General features: G+C 52.7%; 1 protein-coding gene across 1 annotated transcript; it reads right to left on the reverse strand.

Moving 5' to 3' along the window:
• Positions 1–641: 641 nt before the first annotated feature.
• Positions 642–22,627, reverse strand: pnp4b (purine nucleoside phosphorylase 4b). Its single transcript, XM_061717872.1, has 7 exons — positions 22,356–22,627; positions 9,675–9,847; positions 6,659–6,762; positions 4,036–4,211; positions 2,448–2,638; positions 1,209–1,288; positions 642–1,068 (listed from the first exon to the last, which is right to left on the reverse strand). The coding sequence occupies exons 1-7, from the start codon at positions 22,439–22,441 to the stop codon at positions 928–930; spliced, it is 951 nt and encodes a 316-aa protein (XP_061573856.1). The 5' UTR covers positions 22,442–22,627; the 3' UTR covers positions 642–927.
• Positions 22,628–23,368: the final 741 nt, after the last annotated feature.

Genomic DNA, 23,368 nt, shown 5'->3' on the forward strand with positions numbered 1-23,368 from the left:
GCGACGATAACGATAATTAAATATATGATGCAATATCATAGAGGGAAAAAAAACTAAAATGTAGATTACAAAATAAAAACTCTGCTAAAATGTGTCTTTCGTTGACCAAAACCAGAGGAAATGTTCTAGCAAAGATCCTTAATGTCCATGTTTCAGTAGTTCCCTCGTTTTTTACGTCACTTCCTCCATCCCAGTCACCACAAAATCACAGGAAAAATAAATATGTTGTAAACTCAACGAGTCTTCTGTATCTGGAATGAATGTATTCTTGAGTCTATAGGGTAACAATAATAGAATAATAAGATAACCTTGTTTGAATTGTAAAATGGGTTTGGATCAATACAATCTTTGACTAAAACTAGACTAAAATGGACAATTCTGACTAAAATAAGACTAAAATAGTCCTGGACAATTCTGACTAAAATAAGACTTTTAGTCGACTGAAAAAGGAGAATGCACGTGACTAAAACTAATAAAACTAAAATGATAGCTTGGATTATGGGCTATAGCACCAACGATGTTCCTGATGTAGCTAACGCTGTTCTGCACTTGTGGTGAAAGATGTTTAGTCCAGTAAATCTCAGTGGTTCCTGCAGGTTTATTGATCGTATTGATCAGGAACTAATGAAACGGAACAGAAGGAATTTAGAATGGTTTTATTGAGTTTGTCAAAACGTTTCACTTCATGTGCAGTGGTCACATGACCCTCTAGGAAGCAGATCGTAACCGGGTTAACTGGACAGCAGAACTTCAGGACAGATTTAGGAGACAGCAGAGTCGTGGTGTTCCAGGACAGATTAGAAGAGTCGTGGTGTTCCACAGGGCCCCGGGTTCAGACCACTGGTTTTAGTGGGTGTTGATGTTCTATTGGACACCAGAACTTCAGTCGTGGTGTTCCACAGGGCCCCGGGCTCGGACCACTGCGCTTTAGTGCGTGTTGATGTTCTGCTGCTGGCAGCGGCTGATCAGTCGGGTGATGAGCTTCTGCAGAACTTCGGCTCTCATCTCACAGATCTCCAGGACCTCGTCGTGGTTGGGCTTCTCCTCCCGGCTGTAGTCCAGAGACACCTGCAGGAGCACAGGGGTTCATGTAGCAACACGCTAACAAGACCCTAACCCTAACCCTAGTCCAGAAACACCTGCAGGAGCACAGGTGTTCGTTTACCAACAAGCTACGCTAGCGAGGCAGCAGCACAGCAGGGACTCACCTTGTTGGTGACGAGGGACAGACCCAGAACTCGGAGTCCGCAGTGTTTGGCCACAGTGACCTCAGGAACCATGCTCATACCTGGAACCAGAGGTCACATGACTGAACCAGAGGTCACATGACTGAACACTCACTAAAACCAAGCTCATACTTGGAACCAGAGGTCACATGACTGAACACTCACTAAAACCAAGCTCATACTTGGAACCAGAGGTCACATGACTGAACCAGAGGTCACATGACTGAACACTCACTACAACCATGCTCATACCTGGAACCAGAGGTCACATGACTAAAGATCACATGACTGAACACTCACTACAACCAAGCTCATACCTGTAACCAGAGGTCACATGACTGAAGATCACATGACTGAACCAGAGGTCACATGACTTCAGACTTCAACAGGTCAGTCACAGGAATAATCTGAGTTTATCTCAGCGGAGGAGAGTGAAACTCTGACTAAGAAGGTCTGTAACTGGGCTGTAACTGGGCTGTAACTGGTCTGTAACTGGTCTGTAACTGGGCTGTAACTGGGCTGTAACTGGGCTGTAACTGGGCTGTAACTGGTCTTTAACTGGTCTGTAACTGGGCTGTAACTGGTCTGTAACTGGTCTGTAACTGGGCTGTAACTGGTCTGTAACTGGGCTGTAACTGGGCTGTAACTGGGCTGTAACTGGTCTGTAACTGGGCTGTAACTGGGCTGTAACTGGGCTGTAACTGGTCTGTAACTGGTCTGTAACTGGTCTTTAACTGGTCTGTAACTGGGCTGTAACTGGTCTGTAACTGGTCTGTAACTGGTCTGTAACTGGGCTGTAACTGGGCTGTAACTGCTCTGTAACTGGGCTGTAACTGGGCTGTAACTGGTCTGTAACTGGTCTGTAACTGGTCTGTAACTGGGCTGTAACTGGGCTGTAACTGGGCTGTAACTGGGCTGTAACTGGGCTGTAACTGGTCTGTAACTGGTCTGTAAATGGGCTGTAACTGGGCTGTAACTGGTCTTTAACTGGTCTGTAAATGGGCTGTAACTGGGCTGTAACTGGTCTGTAACTGGTCTGTAACTGGTCTGTAACTGGTCTGTAACTGGTCTGTAACTGGGCTGTAACTGGTCTTTAACTGGTCTGTAACTGGTCTTTAACTGGTCTGTAACTGGTCCAGGTCCCCCCCCCCAGGTCCGGTTCCCCCCCTGGTTCCCGGTCCCCCCCCTGGTTCCCGGTCCCCCCCAGGACCCGGTTCTCACCTACGGAGTCGCAGCCCAGCACCATCAGCATCCGGGCCTCGGCGACAGTCTCAAAGTTTGGTCCAGAGACCATGCAGTAGACGCCCTCCCTGATCAGGTCTCGGACCCCCAGCTCCTGGCCCACCTGCCCCACCAGGGCCCGCAGGTCCTTGGAGTAGGCGTCGGACATGCAGGGGAACCGGATCCCGAACCTGGGGGGGGACGGGGTCAAAGGTCACCGGTGGAACAACAAACAACAATCCCGGGACACAAATACTACACTGCAGCCCCCCTCTGATCATCCCTCTGCTGCTTCCACCTGCAGCCCCCCCTCTGATCATCCTGTGCTGGCCCCCCCTTCTCCTCCCTTTTCTCTCTTTTGTCCATGTTGCAGCATCCTTTGCCGGACACCGGAACCTGCAGGTGGTCGTGGGTGGCTTGTAGCTTGCATTACGGAGCACAAGTCTTTCCCTGACCCTGCACCCCAACCTGGGACTTGCTGATTGGGCCGGAGCTTCGGGAGCTGCGTGCTGGCCTGCGGTCCCCACCCCCGGTCATCCCGTTGCTGCTTCCACCTGCCTGCTGTGCTGTTGCCGTCCCTGACCCACCAGTCTGGCCCTCGGCAGGAGGGTCCCCCCTTATGAGCCTGGTCCTGCTCAAGGTTTCTTCCCTCCTAAAGGGGAGTTTTTCTTGCCACTGTTTGGCTTAAGGTTTTCTCCCACTAGGGGAGTTTTTACCTGCCATTGTTTATGTAATAACTGCTCGGGGGTCATGTTCTGGGTATGGGTCTCTGGAAAGCGTCTAGAGACAACTCTGTTGTATTAGACGCTATATAAATAAAATTGAATTGAATTGAATCATCCCTCTGCTGCTTCCACCTGCAGTCCTCCCCCTCTGATCATCCCACTGCTGCTTCCACCTGCAGCCCCCCCCTCTGATCATCCCTCTGCTGCTTCCACCTGCAGCCCCCCCTCTGATCATCCCACTGCTGCTTCCACCTGCAGCCCCCCCTCTGATCATCCCACTGCTTCTTCCACCTGCAGCCCCCCCCTCTGATCATCCCACTGCTTCTTCCACCTGCAGCCCCCCCTCTGATCATCCCACTGCCGCTTCCACCTGCAGCCCCCCCTCTGATCATCCCTCTGCTTCTTCCACCTGCAGCCCCCCCTCTGATCATCCCACTGCTGCTTCCACCTGCAGCCCCCCCTCTGATCATCCCACTGCTGCTTCCACCTGCAGTCCCCCCTCTGATCATCCCTCTGCTGCTTCCACCTGCAGCCCCCCCTCTGATCATCCCTCTGCTGCTTCCACCTGCAGCCCCCCCTCTGATCATCCCTCTGCTTCTTCCACCTGCAGCCCCCTCTGATCATCCCTCTGCTGCTTCCACCTGCAGTCCCCTCTGATCATCCCTCTGCTGCTTCCACCTGCAGCCCCCCCTCTGATCATCCCACTGCTGCTTCCACCTGCAGCCCCCCCTCTGATCATCCCTCTGCTTCTTCCACCTGCAGCCCCCTCTGATCATCCCACTGCTGCTTCCACTGCTCCAGACCCACAGTCCCCCTGGTCCCCCTGGCCCCCCCTCAGGTCCAGGTCCTGGTCCAGGTCTCACCTCTCATCGTTGGGTCCACAGAGCGGGTGTTGTCCGGCGAACCCCGGCAGGTTGATGTGGTCCTTGATGATCATGATGTCTCCGACCTGGAAGTCGGAGCAGAGTCCGCCGCAGGCGTTGATAACCAGGACCGACTCCACCCCCATGAGCTTGAAGATCCGGACCGGGAACGTCACCTGGAGGAATAACTCGGAATTCAACTGGAGAAATAACTCAGAATTCAACTGGAGAAATAACTCAGAATTAAACTGGAGAAATAACTCAGAATTCAACGGGAGAAATAACTCAGAATTCAACTGGAGAAATAACTCAGAATTCAACTGGAGAAACTGGAGAAATAACTCAGAATTAAAGAGAAATAACTCAGAAATAAACTGGAGAAATAACTCAGAATTCAACTGGAGAAATAACTCAGAATTCAACTGGAGAAACTGGAGAAATAACTCAGAATTAAAGAGAAATAACTCAGAAATAAACTGGAGAAATAACTCTGAATTCAACTGGAGAAATAACTCAGAATTCAACTGGAGAAATAACTCAGAATTCAACTGGAGGAATAATTCCGAATTAAACTATTCTCCTCCGGGTTTACATGGAAACAGTAATTCTGAACTGAGGTTTCCATGGAAACACGTTTGATGGTCTTTCTCCAATTCCTCTACAGGTCTGGGGGTTGGGAAGGTTCTGATTGGATAGATTTTATTTTATTATTTTATTATTTTATTATTGTTTATTTATTTATTGATTGATTTATTTTTATTTTCTTTTTTTATTTGTATTTTTTAATATTTTTTGTTTTGTTTTTTGTTTTTGTTTTGTTCTTTTATTTACTTCATTATTTATCTTATTTTATCTTATTTTACCTGGCAGAGAGAGTAGCCCTCGTACAGGTGTAGGACTCACCTGGCAGAGAGAGTAGCCCTCGTACAGGTGTAGGACTCACCTGGCAGAGAGAGTAGCCCTCGTACAGGTGTAGGACTCACTTGGCAGAGAGAGTAGCCCTCGTACAGGTGGAACACTCACCTGGCAGAGAGAGTAGCCCTCGTACAGGTGTAGGACTCACCTGGCAGAGAGAGTAGCCCTCGTACAGGTGGAACACTCACCTGGCAGAGAGAGTAGCCCTCGTACAGGTGGAACACTCACCTGGCAGAGAGAGTAGCCCTCGTACAGGTGGAGGACTCACCTGGCAGAGAGAGTAACCCTCGTACAGGTGTAGGACTCACCTGGCAGAGAGAGTAGCCCTCGTACAGGTGTAGGACTCACCTGGCAGAGAGAGTAGCCCTCGTACAGGTGGAACACTCACCTGGCAGAGAGAGTAGCCCTCGTACAGGTGGAACACTCACCTGGCAGAGAGAGTAGCCCTCGTACAGGTGGAACACTCACCTGGCAGAGAGAGTAGCCCTCGTACAGGTGTAGGACTCACCTGGCAGAGAGAGTAGCCCTCGTACAGGTGTAGGACTCACCTGGCAGAGAGAGTAGCCCTCGTACAGGTGGAACACTCACCTGGCAGAGAGAGTAGCCCTCGTACAGGTGGAGGACTCACCTGGCAGAGAGAGTAGCCCTCGTACAGGTGTAACACTCACCTGGCAGAGAGAGTAGCCCTCGTACAGGTGTAGGACTCACCTGGCAGAGAGAGTAGCCCTCGTACAGGTGGAACACTCACCTGGCAGAGAGAGTAGCCCTCGTACAGGTGGAACACTCACCTGGCAGAGAGAGTAGCCCTCGTACAGGTGTAGGACTCACCTGGCAGAGAGAGTAGCCCTCGTACAGGTGTAGGACTCACCTGGCAGAGAGAGTAGCCCTCGTACAGGTGTAACACTCACCTGGCAGAGAGAGTAGCCCTCGTACAGGTGGAACACTCACCTGGCAGAGAGAGTAGCCCTCGTACAGGTGTAACACTCACCTGGCAGAGAGAGTAGCCCTCGTACAGGTGGAACACTCACCTGGCAGAGAGAGTAGCCCTCGTACAGGTGTAGGACTCACCTGGCAGAGAGAGTAGCCCTCGTACAGGTGGAACACTCACCTGGCAGAGAGAGTAGTCCTCGTACAGGTGTAACACTCACCTGGCAGAGAGAGTAGCCCTCGTACAGGTGTAGGACTCACCTGGCAGAGAGAGTAGCCCTCGTACAGGTGTAGGACTCACCTGGCAGAGAGAGTAGCCCTCGTACAGGTGTAGGACTCACCTGGCAGAGAGAGTAGCCCTCGTACAGGTGTAGGACTCACCTGGCAGAGAGAGTAGCCCTCGTACAGGTGTAGGACTCACCTGGCAGAGAGAGTAGCCCTCGTACAGGTGTAACACTCACCTGGCAGAGAGAGTAGCCCTCGTACAGGTGTAACACTCACCTGGCAGAGAGAGTAGCCCTCGTACAGGTGTAGGACTCACCTGGCAGAGAGAGTAGCCCTCGTACAGGTGTAGGACTCACCTGGCAGAGAGAGTAGCCCTCGTACAGGTGTAGGACTCACCTGGCAGAGAGAGTAGCCCTCGTACAGGTGGAACACTCACCTGGCAGAGAGAGTAGCCCTCGTACAGGTGGAACACTCACCTGGCAGAGAGAGTAGCCCTCGTACAGGTGGAACACTCACCTGGCAGAGAGAGTAGCCCTCGTACAGGTGTAGGACTCACCTGGCAGAGAGAGTAGCCCTCGTACAGGTGGAAATGTCCCTTCATGAAGACGCAGGGCGTTTCCCCGAACAGCCCGAACACCAGGCAGCCCTCGTGGCCCGGGACTGGAACACAGAGACACAGTAAAGGACAGGTAAGGAGTTTCTCAGTAGTCCACCTACAGAGACAGTAAAGGACAGGTAAGGAGTTTCTCAGTAGTCCACCTACAGGGACAGTAAAGGACAGGTAAGGAGTTTCTCAGTAGTCCACCTACAGAGACACAGTAAAGGACAGGTAAGGAGTTTCTCAGTAGTCCACCTACAGAGACACAGTTAAGGACAGGTAAGGAGTTTCTCAGTAGTCCACCTACAGAGACACAGTAAAGGACAGGTAAGGAGTTTCTCAGTAGTCCACCTACAGAGACACAGTAAAGGACAGGTAAGGAGTTTCTCAGTAGTCCACCTACAGAGACAGTAAAGGACAGGTAAGGAGTTTCTCAGTAGTCCACCTACAGGGACACAGTAAAGGACAGGTAAGGAGTTTCTCTGTAGTCCACCTACAGAGACAGTAAAGGACAGGTAACCCCTCGTTCACACTGAAAGAGTCACGGGCGTCCTGACGCCAGCATCTCGCCGCTTGGTGCATTCACACTGAAAGCGTCAGTGCTGCAGCGGGGCGGGGGTGGGCGGGGTTTCAAGCTGCAGAACTGGAGGGAACAGTGGGAACAGCCTACACATATAGCTGCACATCTTAATTTTCCTATTTCACCATAGATCACACTTTGGGAAGCCTTCTTTATATTTTAGCGTTATTTCCGCGTAGATAAGAGTGAGTTTGATGATCCTTAACAAGTTTGGTCCTGGATCAACATCAACCAGATCCCTTGCTCCCGGTGGCTGATTTATGGTTCTGCGTCACACCAACGCAGAAACGACGGCGTAGGGTACGCGGCGACGCACACCGCACCGCGTCCCTACGCCGTCGGCTACGCCGTCGATTTAACGCAGAACCATAATTCAGGTGAAGCTGCAGTCTGTCTACGCTGATACTGACACACCGGGTCGGAGCGGATTTAGTCATGATGATTAACCTGTGTTTTGTGATTAATAAGCACGGGTTTTAATTATTTTTCGTTGGATCAATGTAGCAAATAAAATCCTTGGGACTATCCAGCTCCTCACCCATCAGATACTGTTTCACATGAGTTCAGGTAAAAACGGCAGTCAAACCAGCAAAAGTTTCAGTTTTCTGGATGAAATATATTAATTCCTGATAAAATAAGTGTGTTAGTGACAGCTCTGCTCCTGTAGCATGTGAATGAGTGTACGTTTGTATGAACATGAAAGTATCATCTGCATTGAGAGTTCTCGCTTCGGGAATCCCGGTCTGTGATTGGACGCTGCCTCGGCGTCGCCGCTGCTCATTTGCATAAAGTTCAGATTTTTCAACTTTTAAATTGACGCGCCGCGCCCGCCGCCTCCGCCGGTCCCACCGCTCCCGCCGCCTCTCGACGCCCGTTTTTCATAGACAATGAATGGCAGCCAGACGCCTATGACGCCCGTGACGCTTTCAGTGTGAATGCAGGGTAAGGAGTTTCTCAGTAGTCCACCTAAAGGAGTCAACAACTTGTGGACTGGTCTGGAGGAGGTGGCTGAGGAGAGGGAGGTCTGGACCTGGACCAGGACCAGGACCAGGACCAGGACCAGGACCAGGACCAGGACCAGGACCAGGACCAGGATCTGATACCCCCTTTTCCACCAAACCAGTTCCAGAGCTGGTTCTGGTTCAAAACTCTTTCAACTTGCAAACCAGGCTGGAACTGGTTTGGTGGAGATGAGGCATTGTGACACCGTGGCTGACGTGAAACTCCAGCTTCCTCCCCCTGCAGGGCCGACACCTTGATATGTTAATACCAACTCCATATGATGAAGTTCCTGACTGACTGATATGTTAATACCAACTCATTTGGCCACAGACTTGAACCACGAGAACTCCCTATGGGGTAATTTACAACTTAGTGACAGTCATGACAAATGCCCGATAACGGCATTTGGCCACAGACACATCTGACTGTAAATTGTTTTTTGTCTCTCACTTGGCTTGTTTATTCTTGCCTTTTGTGTTTTGAACTGACTTTATAAAAGTCATGATTCCAACCACTCTGGGTCAGCACACCAACCCAGACACGTCTGTAGGTCTGCTCACCGCCGGCTACTGAATAAAACTCTCTACACCACAGACTAAAACTCTCTACACCACAGACTAAAACTCTCTACACCACAGTCTAAAACTCTCTACAGCACAGACTAAAACTCTCTACACCACAGACTAAAACTTTCTACACCACAGACTAAAACTCTCTACACCACAGACTAAAACTCTCTACACCACAGACTAAAACTCTCTACACCACAGACTAAAACTCTCTACACCACAGACTAAAACTAAATACACCACAGACTAAAACTCTCTACACCACAGACTAAAACTCTCTACACCACAGACTAAAACTTTCTACACCACAGACTAAAACTCTCTACACCACAGACTAAAACTCTCTACACCACAGACTAAAACTCTCTACACCACAGACTAAAACTTTCTACACCACAGACTAAAACTCTCTACACCACAGACTAAAACTCTCTACACCACAGACTAAAACTCTCTACACCACAGACTAAAACTCTCTACACCACAGACTAAAACTAAATACACCACAGACTAAAACTAAATACACCACAGACTAAAACTAAATACACCACAGACTAAAACTCTCTACACCACAGACTAAAACTCTCTACACCACAGACTAAAACTCTCTACACCACAGACTAAAACTCTCTACACCACAGACTAAAACTCTCTACACCACAGACTAAAACTCTCTACACCACAGACTAAAACTCTCTACACCACATACTAAAACTCTCTACACCACAGACTAAAACTCTCTACACCACAGACTAAAACTCTCTACACCACAGCGACTTCTGAACTGGGGGTGGGGGGGAGGACGGGGGTACGGGCCACTCACCGGTGCTGATGGGGAAGTTGGGGATGTCCTGGTACCTGAAGGTCTGCTTGTTGGTGGCCCGGTCGGCCAGCAGGCCCAGGCCCGAGCCACAGATGACGGCCACTTTGGGCCGGTGGGCCGTCTGGTTCAGTAGCCACTCGGTGGTGAGTTTGTAGTCGTCAAAGGAGCAGCAGCTGGAAAAATACAAAACCAATGAGTTAAAGATCTGCTACTAGTCCTGGTTTCAGCTCTACTAGTCCTGGTTTCTACTAGTCCTGGTCAGTAGCCACTCGTGGTGAGTTACTAGTCGTTGAAGGAGCAGCAGCTGAAACAAACCGTGTCTAGCCGTGTTTAGCCGTGTCTGGTCCTTATGAGAGGCGGGAACATCCAAACGTTGAGGTTCCTCCTTTGACAACAAGGTAGCACTTTGACTGAGGCCTCAACGCAACACAAAACATGACATTTCCAGTTCTAATAATGACATATTCTGTTCAAGATGGGGGACTTCCTGTGTGACTTAATAATACATTTTTGCTGACCCCAACAATCTCAAAAACCTTTGTCCCGTCTCCAATCTTCCTTTCCTCTCCAAAATCCTAGAAAAAACTGTTGCATCTGAGGTTCATTGTCACCTCTTGTTAGGGTTTGGCACACCCTTCCTCCACCAGAGGGCGTCAAAGCCTGGTCAGGCTGGGTCAGAGCAGCTGATCCCAATCACCGTCCCCACACCTGACACCACTCGCCTCGTCACCAGCCTGCTCTTAAACCTGCCTCCCACAAGCTGCGGTGTCGGATGATTCTCTCCAGCTCAGAGCCCCGTACTCGGCCTGTTTTCCTGGTCTTCCCTAGTTTCCTGTTCGTGGACCTTCCCTTCCTTGGTCCTTTGGATTACTTTTCCAGCCGTGAGTTTCCCTCCGGTCTGTGCCTTTAATTGGACTTTCCAGCCAAGTTTTTACGGTCTGTGATTTTGTTTGTCTTCCTTCCCTCCTGTGGAGCGCCTTTTGTTGATAAACTTTGTTATACCTGAACCTTGCTCGTGTTGTCCTGCATTTGGGTCCGCCCTCCTTCCCTCGAGCCTAACATAATTGTAGCAGCTAAAAATAACATATTCTTAATTTGCTTTCTTATAATGGTACTTTAAGTTTAAGTTATGGATAAGTTGAAATTCTACTTGTGTTACGTCATCACGTTGGGGGTTATAGGTGTGGCTTTAAGTTGTTGGTTGTTGGTTTGATTGTGTGGTGGAGGGTGGAAGACAAACGAAAGCTTTCATATCGTAGGCTGATATATTCTTTGTTGACCGTCACCGTTTTTGCTTTGCTTCAGCCACGTAAATATTCATTGTTTATTTTATTTTTGCACCATAATAATCAATTGCTGCCAAGTGATATTTTTGTTACAATAAACCTGTAATATACCTGTATCTCCTCCACATTGAGAGGAGTCAGCTGAGGTGGCTTGGGCATCTGTACCGGATGCCTCCTGGACGCCTCCCTCGTGAGGTGTTCCAGGCATGTCCCACCGGGTGGAGACCCCGGGGAAGACCCAGGACACGCTGGAGAGACTATGGGGTAAATCCACAAAGAACAGATTGCGCCCGCAAATAGCGCTGTGAATTGCGCTGCATTTGCGCCCGCAATTTGCCCTGCTTTAAGGTCCTATTCACAAAAGATTTTGCTCTAATGATATACCGGCGCAAACACGCCCATAAAGTTTTGCGGCTGAGTGCAATTTGCACTTGTCTGAGTGAGCGGAGCTGTTTCCAGTGTTCTCCGTATTTCAGCACACAGATTGGTCCATAATGAAAACTGCAGAGAGCACAACAGCCTCAACTTTCACGTATTTGTACTTCTAGTATTTCGCATGCAGATAGATAGATAGATAGATAGATAGATAGATAGATAGATAGATAGATAGATAGATAGATAGATAGATAGATAGATAGATAGATAGATAGATAGATAGATAGATAGATAGATAGATAGATAGATAGATAGATAGATAGATAGATAGATAGATAGATAGATAGATAGATAGATAGATAGAAAAGACCTCAGTGTCTGTATGACATAAGCTAATGAAATGTCAAATGTTAAGAGGCTGCATTTACGCACAAGGCACAGCACCAGTAACTTCATTAACACCGGATCGGGATCAGATCAGGATCTAATGGTAATTCATGTTCTTTGTTTTGCTACACGTATGAAAGCTGTATGTGTACACTGTATGAAAGCGATACGAAAACGGCCCCGCAGCCCCGCTCCCTCTCCTCCTCTCCCGTCTCCCCTCAGAGCTGCTCAGGGCGGGTTTATGGTTCTGCGTTCCTTTAACGCAGAGCCTACGGCGTAGCTGCGCGTCGCCGCGTACCCTACGCCGTAGGCTCTGCGTCGTTTTTAACGCGGGACCCTAATTTAGGCACCATACACCTGCACGTAAAGGTTTCACGCGCGAGTAAAACTCATATATATGAAAAAAAATCTGAGTCCCTTTAGGGGCTCTGTTGGGCTCCCTAAACGCAGCCCCTCATTTGTTCTGTCCTAAAGTGTGAGGAGGTTCCCCGCATGTCACCACGGCAGCAGCAGCAGCACCAGAGTCCTGACTGACTGAGCTTCACACACAGAGGGACACGATCAGCGCTATTTTATTTTATTATTTTATTATTTTAAGTCTGATATATGTTGTGATATGTGATGACATTATTAAGCTGTTCAACACACGCATTCTAGATTATGTTTATATGGTGGAATTGTTTGTAATAAAGCAGCCCCTTATGTATGGATGAATCCTGAGCTCCGTCCTGTTAGTTTTATTTTTAAATCCGAGATAAATCCACAACCTCACTTGATCTGACTGTGTACAGTCATGTCTGACTGTAGATTTCACCCTTAATATCATTCAGTATCACACAGGCTTGAATGACATTGAGAGAGAGAAACAGACAGACGGGGAGTGAGGAGTTTGCGCGCAGTTTAATACACGCTTCTGAAAGGCGGTATTTGCTCCACTATTTTTGCGTGTGGCAAATAGCCCTGGCCTTTGTGAATTAGGCGCTTTTTGCAATGAGGCTTATTTGCATAGAAAGGGGGCAATTTTGCGCCGAATTACCTAATTTGCATGCATGCAAATGGTACCGGCGCAGACTGCCACTATTTGCTTGGCAGCGCAGTTTGTGGAGCAATTCGCCCTTTGCGGGTGCTTTGTGAATTGGACGCTCTCTTTTCGTCTCATTTGCACCGGTTTAGCAGCCGCAAAAGCCGCGCAATACTTTTGTGGATTTGGCCCTATGTCTCTCGGCTGGCCTGGGAACACCTCGGGAACGGTTTTTTATTTTTCCCCTTTTTTTGAGTGACGCGTCTGCAAGCGGCCTCAGCGGCCTTTTTTGTTCCTACATAATAATCCGACCACCATGGACCCAGCAGACACACGACAAGGTCTCAGTAGCCAGGATGCTGCTGTTGCTCGACCTGAGCAGTCAATACGGATGGCGCATGACAACATTGCCTTGCTGGCTCATTCTGTGGCCACGTTGGTGCAGCGTCGGGGTCAGACCGGCATTTCTGGGACACCGGGTTCCTCCAGAGAGGGACAGGCGTTCTCCTCTTGCGCTCGCGACCCGGACCCCTTTGACGGCGATCTTGGAAGATGTCGGGGGTTCATTTTTCAATGCGCGCTCGTTTTTTCCCAGCGCGCACGCCTATTCCCGTCGGACAGCTCCAAAGTTAACTATGTCATCAGTTTGCTGCGGGGAAGAGCTCTGGCCTAGGCACAGGCAAACGCGTCCGCCCGCTTCGACTCTCTGGCTGAATTCCTCACCCACTTTAGACGGGTGTTTGATCGCCCCAACCATGCGGGCTGTGCGGGGGATCGGCTCTCACTCTCCGTCGGGGCGCCGTTCGGTGGCGGAATATGCGGTGGAGTTCGACACCCTGGCCGCTGACAGTGAGTGGAATGAGCCAGCACTCTAATGCGTTTTCCGCCGTGGACTCAACGACGCGGTTCGCATTGTCCTCATCACCGGAGCCCGACCTGGTGGTCTGTCTGAATTGATTGCCCGGGCAATCGATTTGGATAACGACCAGCGATAGCGACAGCAAGAGCGACAGCGAGAGCAGGTTTGCTCCTCCAAGACCCCGACTCTCGCCGCACCGTGAGCAGCGTCCGGCCGGCGCGCCATCTGGCGACGAGGAGCCGATGCAGCAGGGGGGAACTCGCCTCTCGCCGGCGGAGCAATGCCGTCGTCTTGCCTCCGACTCCTGCCTCTTCTGTGCCAGGACGGGACACTTCATCGCCTCCTGTCCGTCGCGCCCAAAAAGACCAGGCTCGCCAGCGAGGGTAGGCGTGCTGGCGAGCACAGTTTCTGCCTATCAAGAGTCGTCGCGTCTGATCCTGTGGGGGAACTCCACCCTCCCGGTTCCCCTGGTGGTGGATTCAGGTGCAGATGACTTGTTCAACGATGAGGCCCTGGCGAGACAGGCTGGACTTCCTGTTGTGGAACTCCCGGAACCCTGCACCGTCCAGGACCTCGATGGCCGCACACTCTCCCGTTCCACGCACCGTACCACCTCGCTCACCCTGCTCACGTCAGGTAACCACCGGGAGCGCATTCATCTGTTCTTAATCCCTTCCTCTGCCGCTCCGGTGGTCCTGGGCTCTCCTTGGCCACTCATAACCCCCAGATAGACTGGACGACGGGCACGATCACGGCATGGAGCTCACGCTGCCTGCGTTCAGCTCTTCCTCCGTTCTCCCCGGGAACCTCCCCCTCCGTGGCAGTGGATCTCGCCACGGTCCCGCAGGTGTATCACGACCTGGGAGAGGTGTTCAGCAAGCAGCGGGCCCTCTCCCTTCCTCCACACCGACCCTACGACTGTGCGATCGACCTGCGTCCTGGGGCCCCGCTCTAATCTAGCCGGCTCTACCAGCTCTCCAGACCGGAGCACGAGGCCATGGAGAGCTACATCGGTGAGTCTCAGGGCTGGAAACATTTACATCACAACCCGCCCCCTCTCCTCTGGTGTCCCCCAGGGATCACTGATGGACCCCCCTCTCCTCTGGTGTCCCCCAGGGATCAGTGATGGACCCCCCTCTGCTCTGGTGTCCCCCAGGGATCACTGATGGACCCCCCTCTCCTCTGGTGTCCCCCAGGGATCACTGATGGACCCCCCTCTCCTCTGGTGTCCCCCAGGGATCAGCGATGGACCCCCCTCTCCTCTGGTGTCCCCCAGGGATCAGTGATGGACCCCCCTCTCCTCTGGTGTCCCCCAGGGATCAGTGATGGACCCCCCTCTCCTCTGGTGTCCCCCAGGGATCAGTGATGGACCTCCCTCTCCTCTGGTGTCCCCCAGGGATCAGTGATGGACCCCCCTCTCCTCTGGTGTCCTCCAGGGATCAGTGATGGACCCCCCTCTCCTCTGGTGTCCCCCAGGGATCAGTGATGGACCCCCCTCTGCTCTGGTGTCCCCCAGGGATCAGTGATGGTCCCCCCTCTCTTCTAATGTCCCCCAGGGATCAGTGATGGACCCCCCTCTCCTCTGGTGTCCCCCAGGGATCAGTGATGGACCCCCCTCTCCTCTGGTGTCCCCCAGGGATCAGTGATGGACCCCCCTCTCTTCTAATGTCCCCCAGGGATCAGTGATGGACCCCCCTCTCCTCTGGTGTCCCCCAGGGATCAGTGATGGACCCCCCTCTCCTCTGGTGTCCCCCAGGGAACAGTGATGGACCCCCCCTCTCCTCTGGTGTCCCCCAGGGATCAGTGATGGACCCCCCTCTCCTCTGGTGTCCCCCAGGGATCAGTGATGGACCCCCCTCTCCTCTGGTGTCCCCCAGGGATCAGTGATGGACCCCCCTCTCCTCTGGTGTCCCCCAGGGATCAGCGATGGACCCCCCTCTCCTCTGGTGTCCCCCAGGGATCAGTGATGGACCCCCCTCTCTTCTAATGTCCCCCAGGGATCAGTGATGGTCCCCCCTCTCCTCTAATGTCCCCCAGGGATCAGTGATGGACCCCCCTCTCCTCTGGTGTCCCCCAGGGATCAGTGATGGACCCCCCTCTCCTCTAATGTCCCCCAGGGATCAGTGATGGTCCCCCCTCTCTTCTAATGTCCCCCAGGGATCAGTGATGGACCCCCCTCTGCTCTGGTGTCCCCCAGGGATCAGTGATGGACCCCCCTCTCCTCTGGTGTCCCCCAGGGATCAGTGATGGACCCCCCTCTCTTCTGGTGTCCCCCAGGGATCAGTGATGGTCCCCCCTCTCCTCTGGTGTCCCCCAGGGATCAGTGATGGACCCCCCTCTCCTCTGGTGTCCCCCAGGGATCAGTGATGGACCCCCCTCTCCTCTGGTGTCCCCCAGGGATCAGTGATGGACCCCCCTCTCCTCTAATGTCCCCCAGGGATCAGTGATGGACCTCCCTCTCCTCTGGTGTCCCCCAGGGATCAGTGATGGACCCCCCTCTCCTCTAATGTCCCCCAGGGATCAGTGATGGACCCCCCTCTCCTCTGGTGTCCCCCAGGGATCAGTGATGGACCCCCCTCTCCTCTGGTGTCCCCCAGGGATCAGTGATGGACCCCCCTCTCCTCTGGTGTCCCCCAGGGATCAGTGATGGACCCCCCTCTCCTCTGGTGTCCCCCAGGGATCAGTGATGGACCCCCCTCTCCTCTGGTGTCCCCCAGGGATCAGTGATGGACCCCCCTCTCTTCTAATGTCCCCCAGGGATCAGTGATGGACCCCCCTCTCTTCTGGTGTCCCCCAGGGATCAGTGATGGACCCCCCTCTCCTCTGGTGTCCCCCAGGGATCAGTGATGGACCCCCCTCTCCTCTGGTGTCCCCCAGGGATCAGTGATGGTCCCCCCTCTCCTCTGGTGTCCCCCAGGGATCAGTGATGGACCCCCCTCTCCTCTGGTGTCCCCCAGGGATCAGTGATGGACCCCCCTCTCTTCTGGTGTCCCCCAGGGATCAGTGATGGACCCCCCTCTCCTCTGGTGTCCCCCAGGGATCAGTGATGGACCCCCCTCTCCTCTAATGTCCCCCAGGGATCAGTGATGGACCCCCCTCTCTTCTAATGTCCCCCAGGGATCAGTGATGGACCCCCCTCTCTTCTAATGTCCCCCAGGGATCAGTGATGGACCCCCCTCTCCTCTGGTGTCCCCCAGGGATCAGTGATGGACCCCCCTCTCCTCTGGTGTCCCCCAGGGATCAGTGATGGACCCCCCTCTCCTCTGGTGTCCCCCAGGGATCAGTGATGGACCCCCCTCTCTTCTGGTGTCCCCCAGGGATCAGTGATGGACCCCCCTCTCCTCTGGTGTCCCCCAGGGATCAGTGATGGACCCCCCTCTCCTCTGGTGTCCCCCAGGGATCAGTGATGGACCCCCCTCTCCTCTGGTGTCCCCCAGGGATCAGTGATGGACCCCCCTCTCTTCTGGTGTCCCCCAGGGATCAGTGATGGACCCCCCTCTGCTCTGGTGTCCCCCAGGGATCAGTGATGGACCCCCCTCTCCTCTGGTGTCCCCCAGGGATCAGTGATGGACCCCCCTCTCCTCTGGTGTCCCCCAGGGATCAGTGATGGACCCCCCTCTCCTCTGGTGTCCCCCAGGGATCAGTGATGGACCCCCCTCTCCTCTGGTGTCCCCCAGGGATCAGTGATGGACCCCCCTCTCCTCTGGTGTCCCCCAGGGATCAGTGATGGACCCCCCTCTCCTCTGGTGTCCCCCAGGGATCAGTGATGGACCCCCCTCTCTTCTAATGTCCCCCAGGGATCAGTGATGGACCCCCCTCTCCTCTGGTGTCCCCCAGGGATCAGTGATGGACCCCCCTCTCCTCTGGTGTCCCCCAGGGATCAGTGATGGACCCCCCTCTCCTCTGGTGTCCCCCAGGGATCAGTGATGGACCCCCCTCTCCTCTGGTGTCCCCCAGGGATCAGTGATGGACCCCCCTCTCCTCTGGTGTCCCCCAGGGATCAGTGATGGACCCCCCTCTCCTCTGGTGTCCCCCAGGGATCAGTGATGGACCCCCCTCTCCTCTGGTGTCCCCCAGGGATCAGTGATGGACCCCCCTCTCTTCTGGTGTCCCCCAGGGATCAGTGATGGACCCCCCTCTCCTCTGGTGTCCCCCAGGGAACAGTGATGGACCCCCCTCTCCTCTGGTGTCCCCCAGGGATCAGTGATGGACCCCCCTCTCTTCTGGTGTCCCCCAGGGATCAGTGATGGACCCCCCTCTGCTCTGGTGTCCCCCAGGGATCAGTGATGGACCCCCCTCTCCTCTGGTGTCCCCCAGGGATCAGTGATGGACCCCCCTCTCTTCTAATGTCCCCCAGGGATCAGTGATGGACCCCCCTCTCTTCTAATGTCCCCCAGGGATCAGTGATGGACCCCCCTCTCCTCTGGTGTCCCCCAGGGATCAGTGATGGACCCCCCTCTCCTCTGGTGTCCCCCAGGGATCAGTGATGGTCCCCCCTCTCTTCTAATGTCCCCCAGGGATCAGTGATGGACCCCCCTCTCCTCTGGTGTCCCCCAGGGATCAGTGATGGACCCCCCTCTCCTCTGGTGTCCCCCAGGGATCAGTGATGGACCCCCCTCTCCTCTAATGTCCCCCAGGGATCAGTGATGGACCCCCCTCTCTTCTAATGTCCCCCAGGGATCAGTGATGGACCCCCCTCTCCTCTGGTGTCCCCCAGGGATCAGTGATGGACCCCCCTCTCCTCTGGTGTCCCCCAGGGATCACTGATGGACCCCCCTCTCCTCTGGTGTCCCCCAGGGATCAGTGATGGACCCCCCTCTCCTCTGGTGTCCCCCAGGGATCAGTGATGGACCCCCCTCTCCTCTGGTGTCCCCCAGGGATCAGTGATGGACCCCCCTCTCCTCTGGTGTCCCCCAGGGATCAGTGATGGACCCCCCTCTCTTCTAATGTCCCCCAGGGATCAGTGATGGACCCCCCTCTCCTCTGGTGTCCCCCAGGGATCAGTGATGGACCCCCCTCTCCTCTGGTGTCCCCCAGGGATCAGTGATGGACCCCCCTCTCCTCTGGTGTCCCCCAGGGATCAGTGATGGACCCCCCTCTCCTCTGGTGTCCCCCAGGGATCAGTGATGGACCCCCCTCTCCTCTGGTGTCCCCCAGGGATCAGTGATGGACCCCCCTCTCCTCTGGTGTCCCCCAGGGATCAGTGATGGACCCCCCTCTCTTCTGGTGTCCCCCAGGGATCAGTGATGGACCCCCCTCTGCTCTGGTGTCCCCCAGGGATCAGTGATGGACCCCCCTCTCCTCTGGTGTCCCCCAGGGATCAGTGATGGACCCCCCTCTCTTCTAATGTCCCCCAGGGATCAGTGATGGACCCCCCTCTCCTCTGGTGTCCCCCAGGGATCAGTGATGGACCCCCCTCTCCTCTGGTGTCCCCCAGGGATCAGTGATGGTCCCCCCTCTCTTCTAATGTCCCCCAGGGATCAGTGATGGACCCCCCTCTCCTCTGGTGTCCCCCAGGGATCAGTGATGGACCCCCCTCTCCTCTGGTGTCCCCCAGGGATCAGTGATGGACCCCCCTCTCCTCTAATGTCCCCCAGGGATCAGTGATGGACCCCCCTCTCCTCTGGTGTCCCCCAGGGATCAGTGATGGACCCCCCTCTCCTCTGGTGTCCCCCAGGGATCACTGATGGACCCCCCTCTCCTCTGGTGTCCCCCAGGGATCAGTGATGGACCCCCCTCTCCTCTGGTGTCCCCCAGGGATCAGTGATCGGGGGGGACATTTATAATGTCCCCCGCTCAGCTGACTTCCATCTACGGAATATCTGTCCTTCCCTCACACCCAACAGTACTGCTGTCCCGGTCCACACTCTGGTCTGTCCCGGTCCACACTCTGGTCTGTCCCGGTCCACACTCTGGTCTGTCCCGGTCCACACTCTGGTCTGTCCCGGTCCACACTCTGGTCTGTCCCGGTCCACACTCTGGTCTGTCCCGGTCCACACTCTGGTCTGTCCCGGTCCACACTCTGGTCTGTCCCGGTCCAGACTCTGGTCTGTCCCGGTCCAGACTCTGGTCTGTCCCGGTCCAGACTCTGGTCTGTCCCGGTCCACACTCTGGTCTGTCCCGGTCTGTCCTGGTCCAGACTCTGGTCTGTCCCGGTCCAGACTCTGGTCTGTCCCGGTCCAGACTCTGGTCCGACCCGGTCCAGACTCTGGTCCGTCCCGGTCCAGACTCTGGTCTGTCCCGGTCCACACTCTGGTCTGTCCCGGTCCACACTCTGGTCTGTCCCGGTCTGTCCTGGTCCAGACTCTGGTCTGTCCCGGTCCAGACTCTGGTCTGTCCCGGTCCAGACTCTGGTCTGTCCCGGTCCAGACTCTGGTCCGACCCGGTCCAGACTCTGGTCCGTCCCGGTCCAGACTCTGGTCTGTCCCGGTCCAGACTCTGGTCCCACCCGTCTGGATTATTGTAATTCCCTGCGTTTTGGTTTATCTCACAAATCCATCCGTAAACTGCAACTTGTCCAAAACTCTGCCGCCAGAATCATTTCCAGAACCCGGTCTTCCAGTCATATAACACCGGTCCTGTAGCAGCTCCATTGACTTCCAATCAAATACTGCATCACTGTTTACTATGTTTGTATTATTTGCCCAATATATCTCTGGTTTCCTGTGTACTGTTTATAAAAACATTTATAGAAACCTTCTGCACGCAAGTCTAGGTAAAGTCTAGGTAAAGTTTACGTAAAGTCTACGTAAAGTCTACGTAAAGTTTACGTAAAGTCTAGGTAAAGTTTACGTAAAGTTTACGTAAAGTTTACGTAAAGTCTACGTAAAGTCTACGTAAAGTTTACGTAAAGTCTAGGTAAAGTTTGCGTAAAGTTTACGTAAAGTTTACGTAAAGTGTACGTAAAGTCTACGTAAAGTCTACGTAAAGTCTACGTAAAGTCTAGGTAAAGTTTACGTAAAGTTTACGTAAAGTTTACGTAAAGTGTACGTAAAGTTTACGTAAAGTCTACTTAAAGTCTACATAAAGTTCATGTAAAGTCTACATAAAGTTTGCGTAAAGTTTACGTAAAGTTTACGTAAAGTCTACGTAAAGTTCACGTAAAGTTTACGTAAAGTCTAGGTAAAGTCTAGGTAAAGTTTACGTAAAGTCTACGTAAAGTTTACGTAAAGTTTACGTAAAGTCTACTTAAAGTCTACGTAAAGTCTACGTAAAGTTTACGTAAAGTCTACTTAAAGTCTACGTAAAGTCTACGTAAAGTCTACGTAAAGTCTACGTAAAGTCTACGTAAAGTCTACGTAAAGTCTACGTAAAGTCTACGTAAAGTCTACGTAAAGTCTACGTAAAGTCTACGTAAAGTCTACGTAAAGTCTACGTAAAGTCTACGTAAAGTCTACTTAAAGTCTACGTAAAGTCTACGTAAAGTCTACGTAAAGTCTACATAAAGTTTACGTACAGGGAGCATGAATCGGCCTTCAGTCCGACACAGCCAAACCCGACGCCTCTAAAATACAGAATCTGACCTGATGTTATATATTTGGTGGGTTTTTGGTCCCCGAAAAAGGTCTTGTTCTTCGTGTCTGGCGCCCTCTATATCACGTCCTTCCAATGGTGATTCACAATAATAAAGAACAATTCCTACAGATACAATAATAATAATAATAATAATAATAATAATAATAATAATAATAATAATAATAATAATAATAATAATTAATAATAATAATACTACTAATAATAATAATCTTTATAGATACAAAAGGGTCCTCGTGCCCCCCCCAGGTCCTAATAATAATTGACTGAATAAAGAGTACTGAACTGAGTAAGGAGCAGACTTTGATTTCTAAACGTGGATCAACAGAATCATTTACAAAAAAACGATTGATCCTCGACTTAAAACTCAGTTTCACAACTTGTTGACTCGTGTAGAATCCAAGTCCACGATGACGGGACAGTTCATCTGTTATTAATTTATCCAAATGTTACCCCCCCGTGCCAGATATTCCCCCGTATATTCCCCAGGAACGTTTACCCTTGTGTAGAATCCAAGTCCACGATGACGACGTTCTAGTTCATCACATCATTTAACCCATTATTAACTTATCTAAACTTTACCCTCCAGATATTCCCCCATATATTCCTCCAGGATCCCCCAGGATCCCCCAGGAACCTCCAGGACCCTCCAGAACCCTCCAGGAACCTCCAGGACCCCCCAGGATCCTCCAGGACCCCCCGGGACCCCCCAGGAACCTCCAGGACCCCCCGGGACCCCCCAGGAACCTCCAGGAACCTCCAGGACCCCCCAGGACCCCCCAGGACCCTCCAGGACCCCCCGGGACCCCCCAGGAACCTCCAGGACCCCCCGGGACCCCCCAGGAACCTCCAGGACCCTCCAGGACCCCCCGGGACCCCCCAGGAACCTCCAGGACCCCCCGGGACCCCCCAGGACCCCCCAGGATCCTCCAGGACCCCCCGGGACCCCCCAGGAACCTCCAGGAACCTCCAGGACCCCCCAGGACCCTCCAGGAACCTCCAGGACCCTCCAGGAACCTCTAATACCTCTATGTTCAGATCCTGTTCAGAGTTCATGGAAACCGAGCGACTCGTTCTGCAGAAACGGAGCTGACATTGGTGTCGGACCCAAGAAACAGCGAGACAAACATTCAAGCGAAGGACAAACATTCAAGCGAAGGACAAACATTCAAGCGAAGGACAAACATTGAAGCGAAGGACACTGAAGCGAAGGCTCTCACCACGGGCTGCCCTTGGTGTGCATGGTGACCCAGCAGATTCCTCCAGAACAGAGGGAAGACGAGGACGGAGACGTGGCGGTGGACATGGCTGCTCTTCTGTCCTCTGATTGGCCGTTCAGAGGGGAGACGAGGACGGAGACGTGGTGGTGGACATGGCTGCTCTTCTGTCCTCTGATTGGCCGTTCAGGGTCTGCAAACACGGCTGTGTTCTCCGTCTCCGACCTTTGACCTCTGCAGGTTGTTGACCCCAACGATCCGCCCACCAGCCTGGACCTGGACCTGCACGGACGTCCCACAGAGGACGTCCCACAGAGGACGTCCCACAGACCTTTTAAAGGGACGTTGTGGAGTCAAACCAGGTCGACTGTTGGACAGGAACGTAAACAGAAGTTTAATTCCAGCCTTGCAGTCTCTGGTTCCAAACCTCCGTTTGCTCAGTGACGTCCAGGCGGGACTGAAGTTCTTCATGAGAGAGACAGACGTGGGAATAATAGGCCGTTGAAAAATCCTCACAGGACAACAGTTTCTGGATTTAAATCACCAGTGGGCTAATATGTATTCATGTATTTATACTTACAGGTGAACCTCTTTCGTCTCGCAGTCGCACATGAATTCTGTTTTGTTTACATTCTCCCTGGTAACCTCCTTTCATGTCACAACGCAATGAACTGTGGGTAATTCCCCCTCCAAAAGTCTGCGGAGATGCACTACCGGGAGCCCTCGCACACTTAACGACTTTAGGAACGGGACAGCCCTGAACCCTTAACTAGACTGGATTACTGTAATGTGTTGTTAGCAGGATGTCCAAGTAATTTGCTCAATAGGCTCCAGCTGATCCAGAATGCAGCAGCACGAGTACTGACAGGAATCAGCAGGAGAGACCACGTCTCTCCAGTGTTAGCGTCGCTCCATTGGCTACCTGTAAAATTCAGAATCCAATTTAAAATTGTATTACTTGCGTATAAAGCCCAAAACGGCTTAGCTCTGCAGTATTTACAAGATTTGATAGTGCC

Source organism: Cololabis saira, chromosome 3 (genome assembly GCF_033807715.1).
Source record: "Cololabis saira isolate AMF1-May2022 chromosome 3, fColSai1.1, whole genome shotgun sequence".
In the NCBI taxonomy this organism is placed as follows: Eukaryota; Metazoa; Chordata; class Actinopteri; order Beloniformes; family Belonidae; genus Cololabis; species Cololabis saira.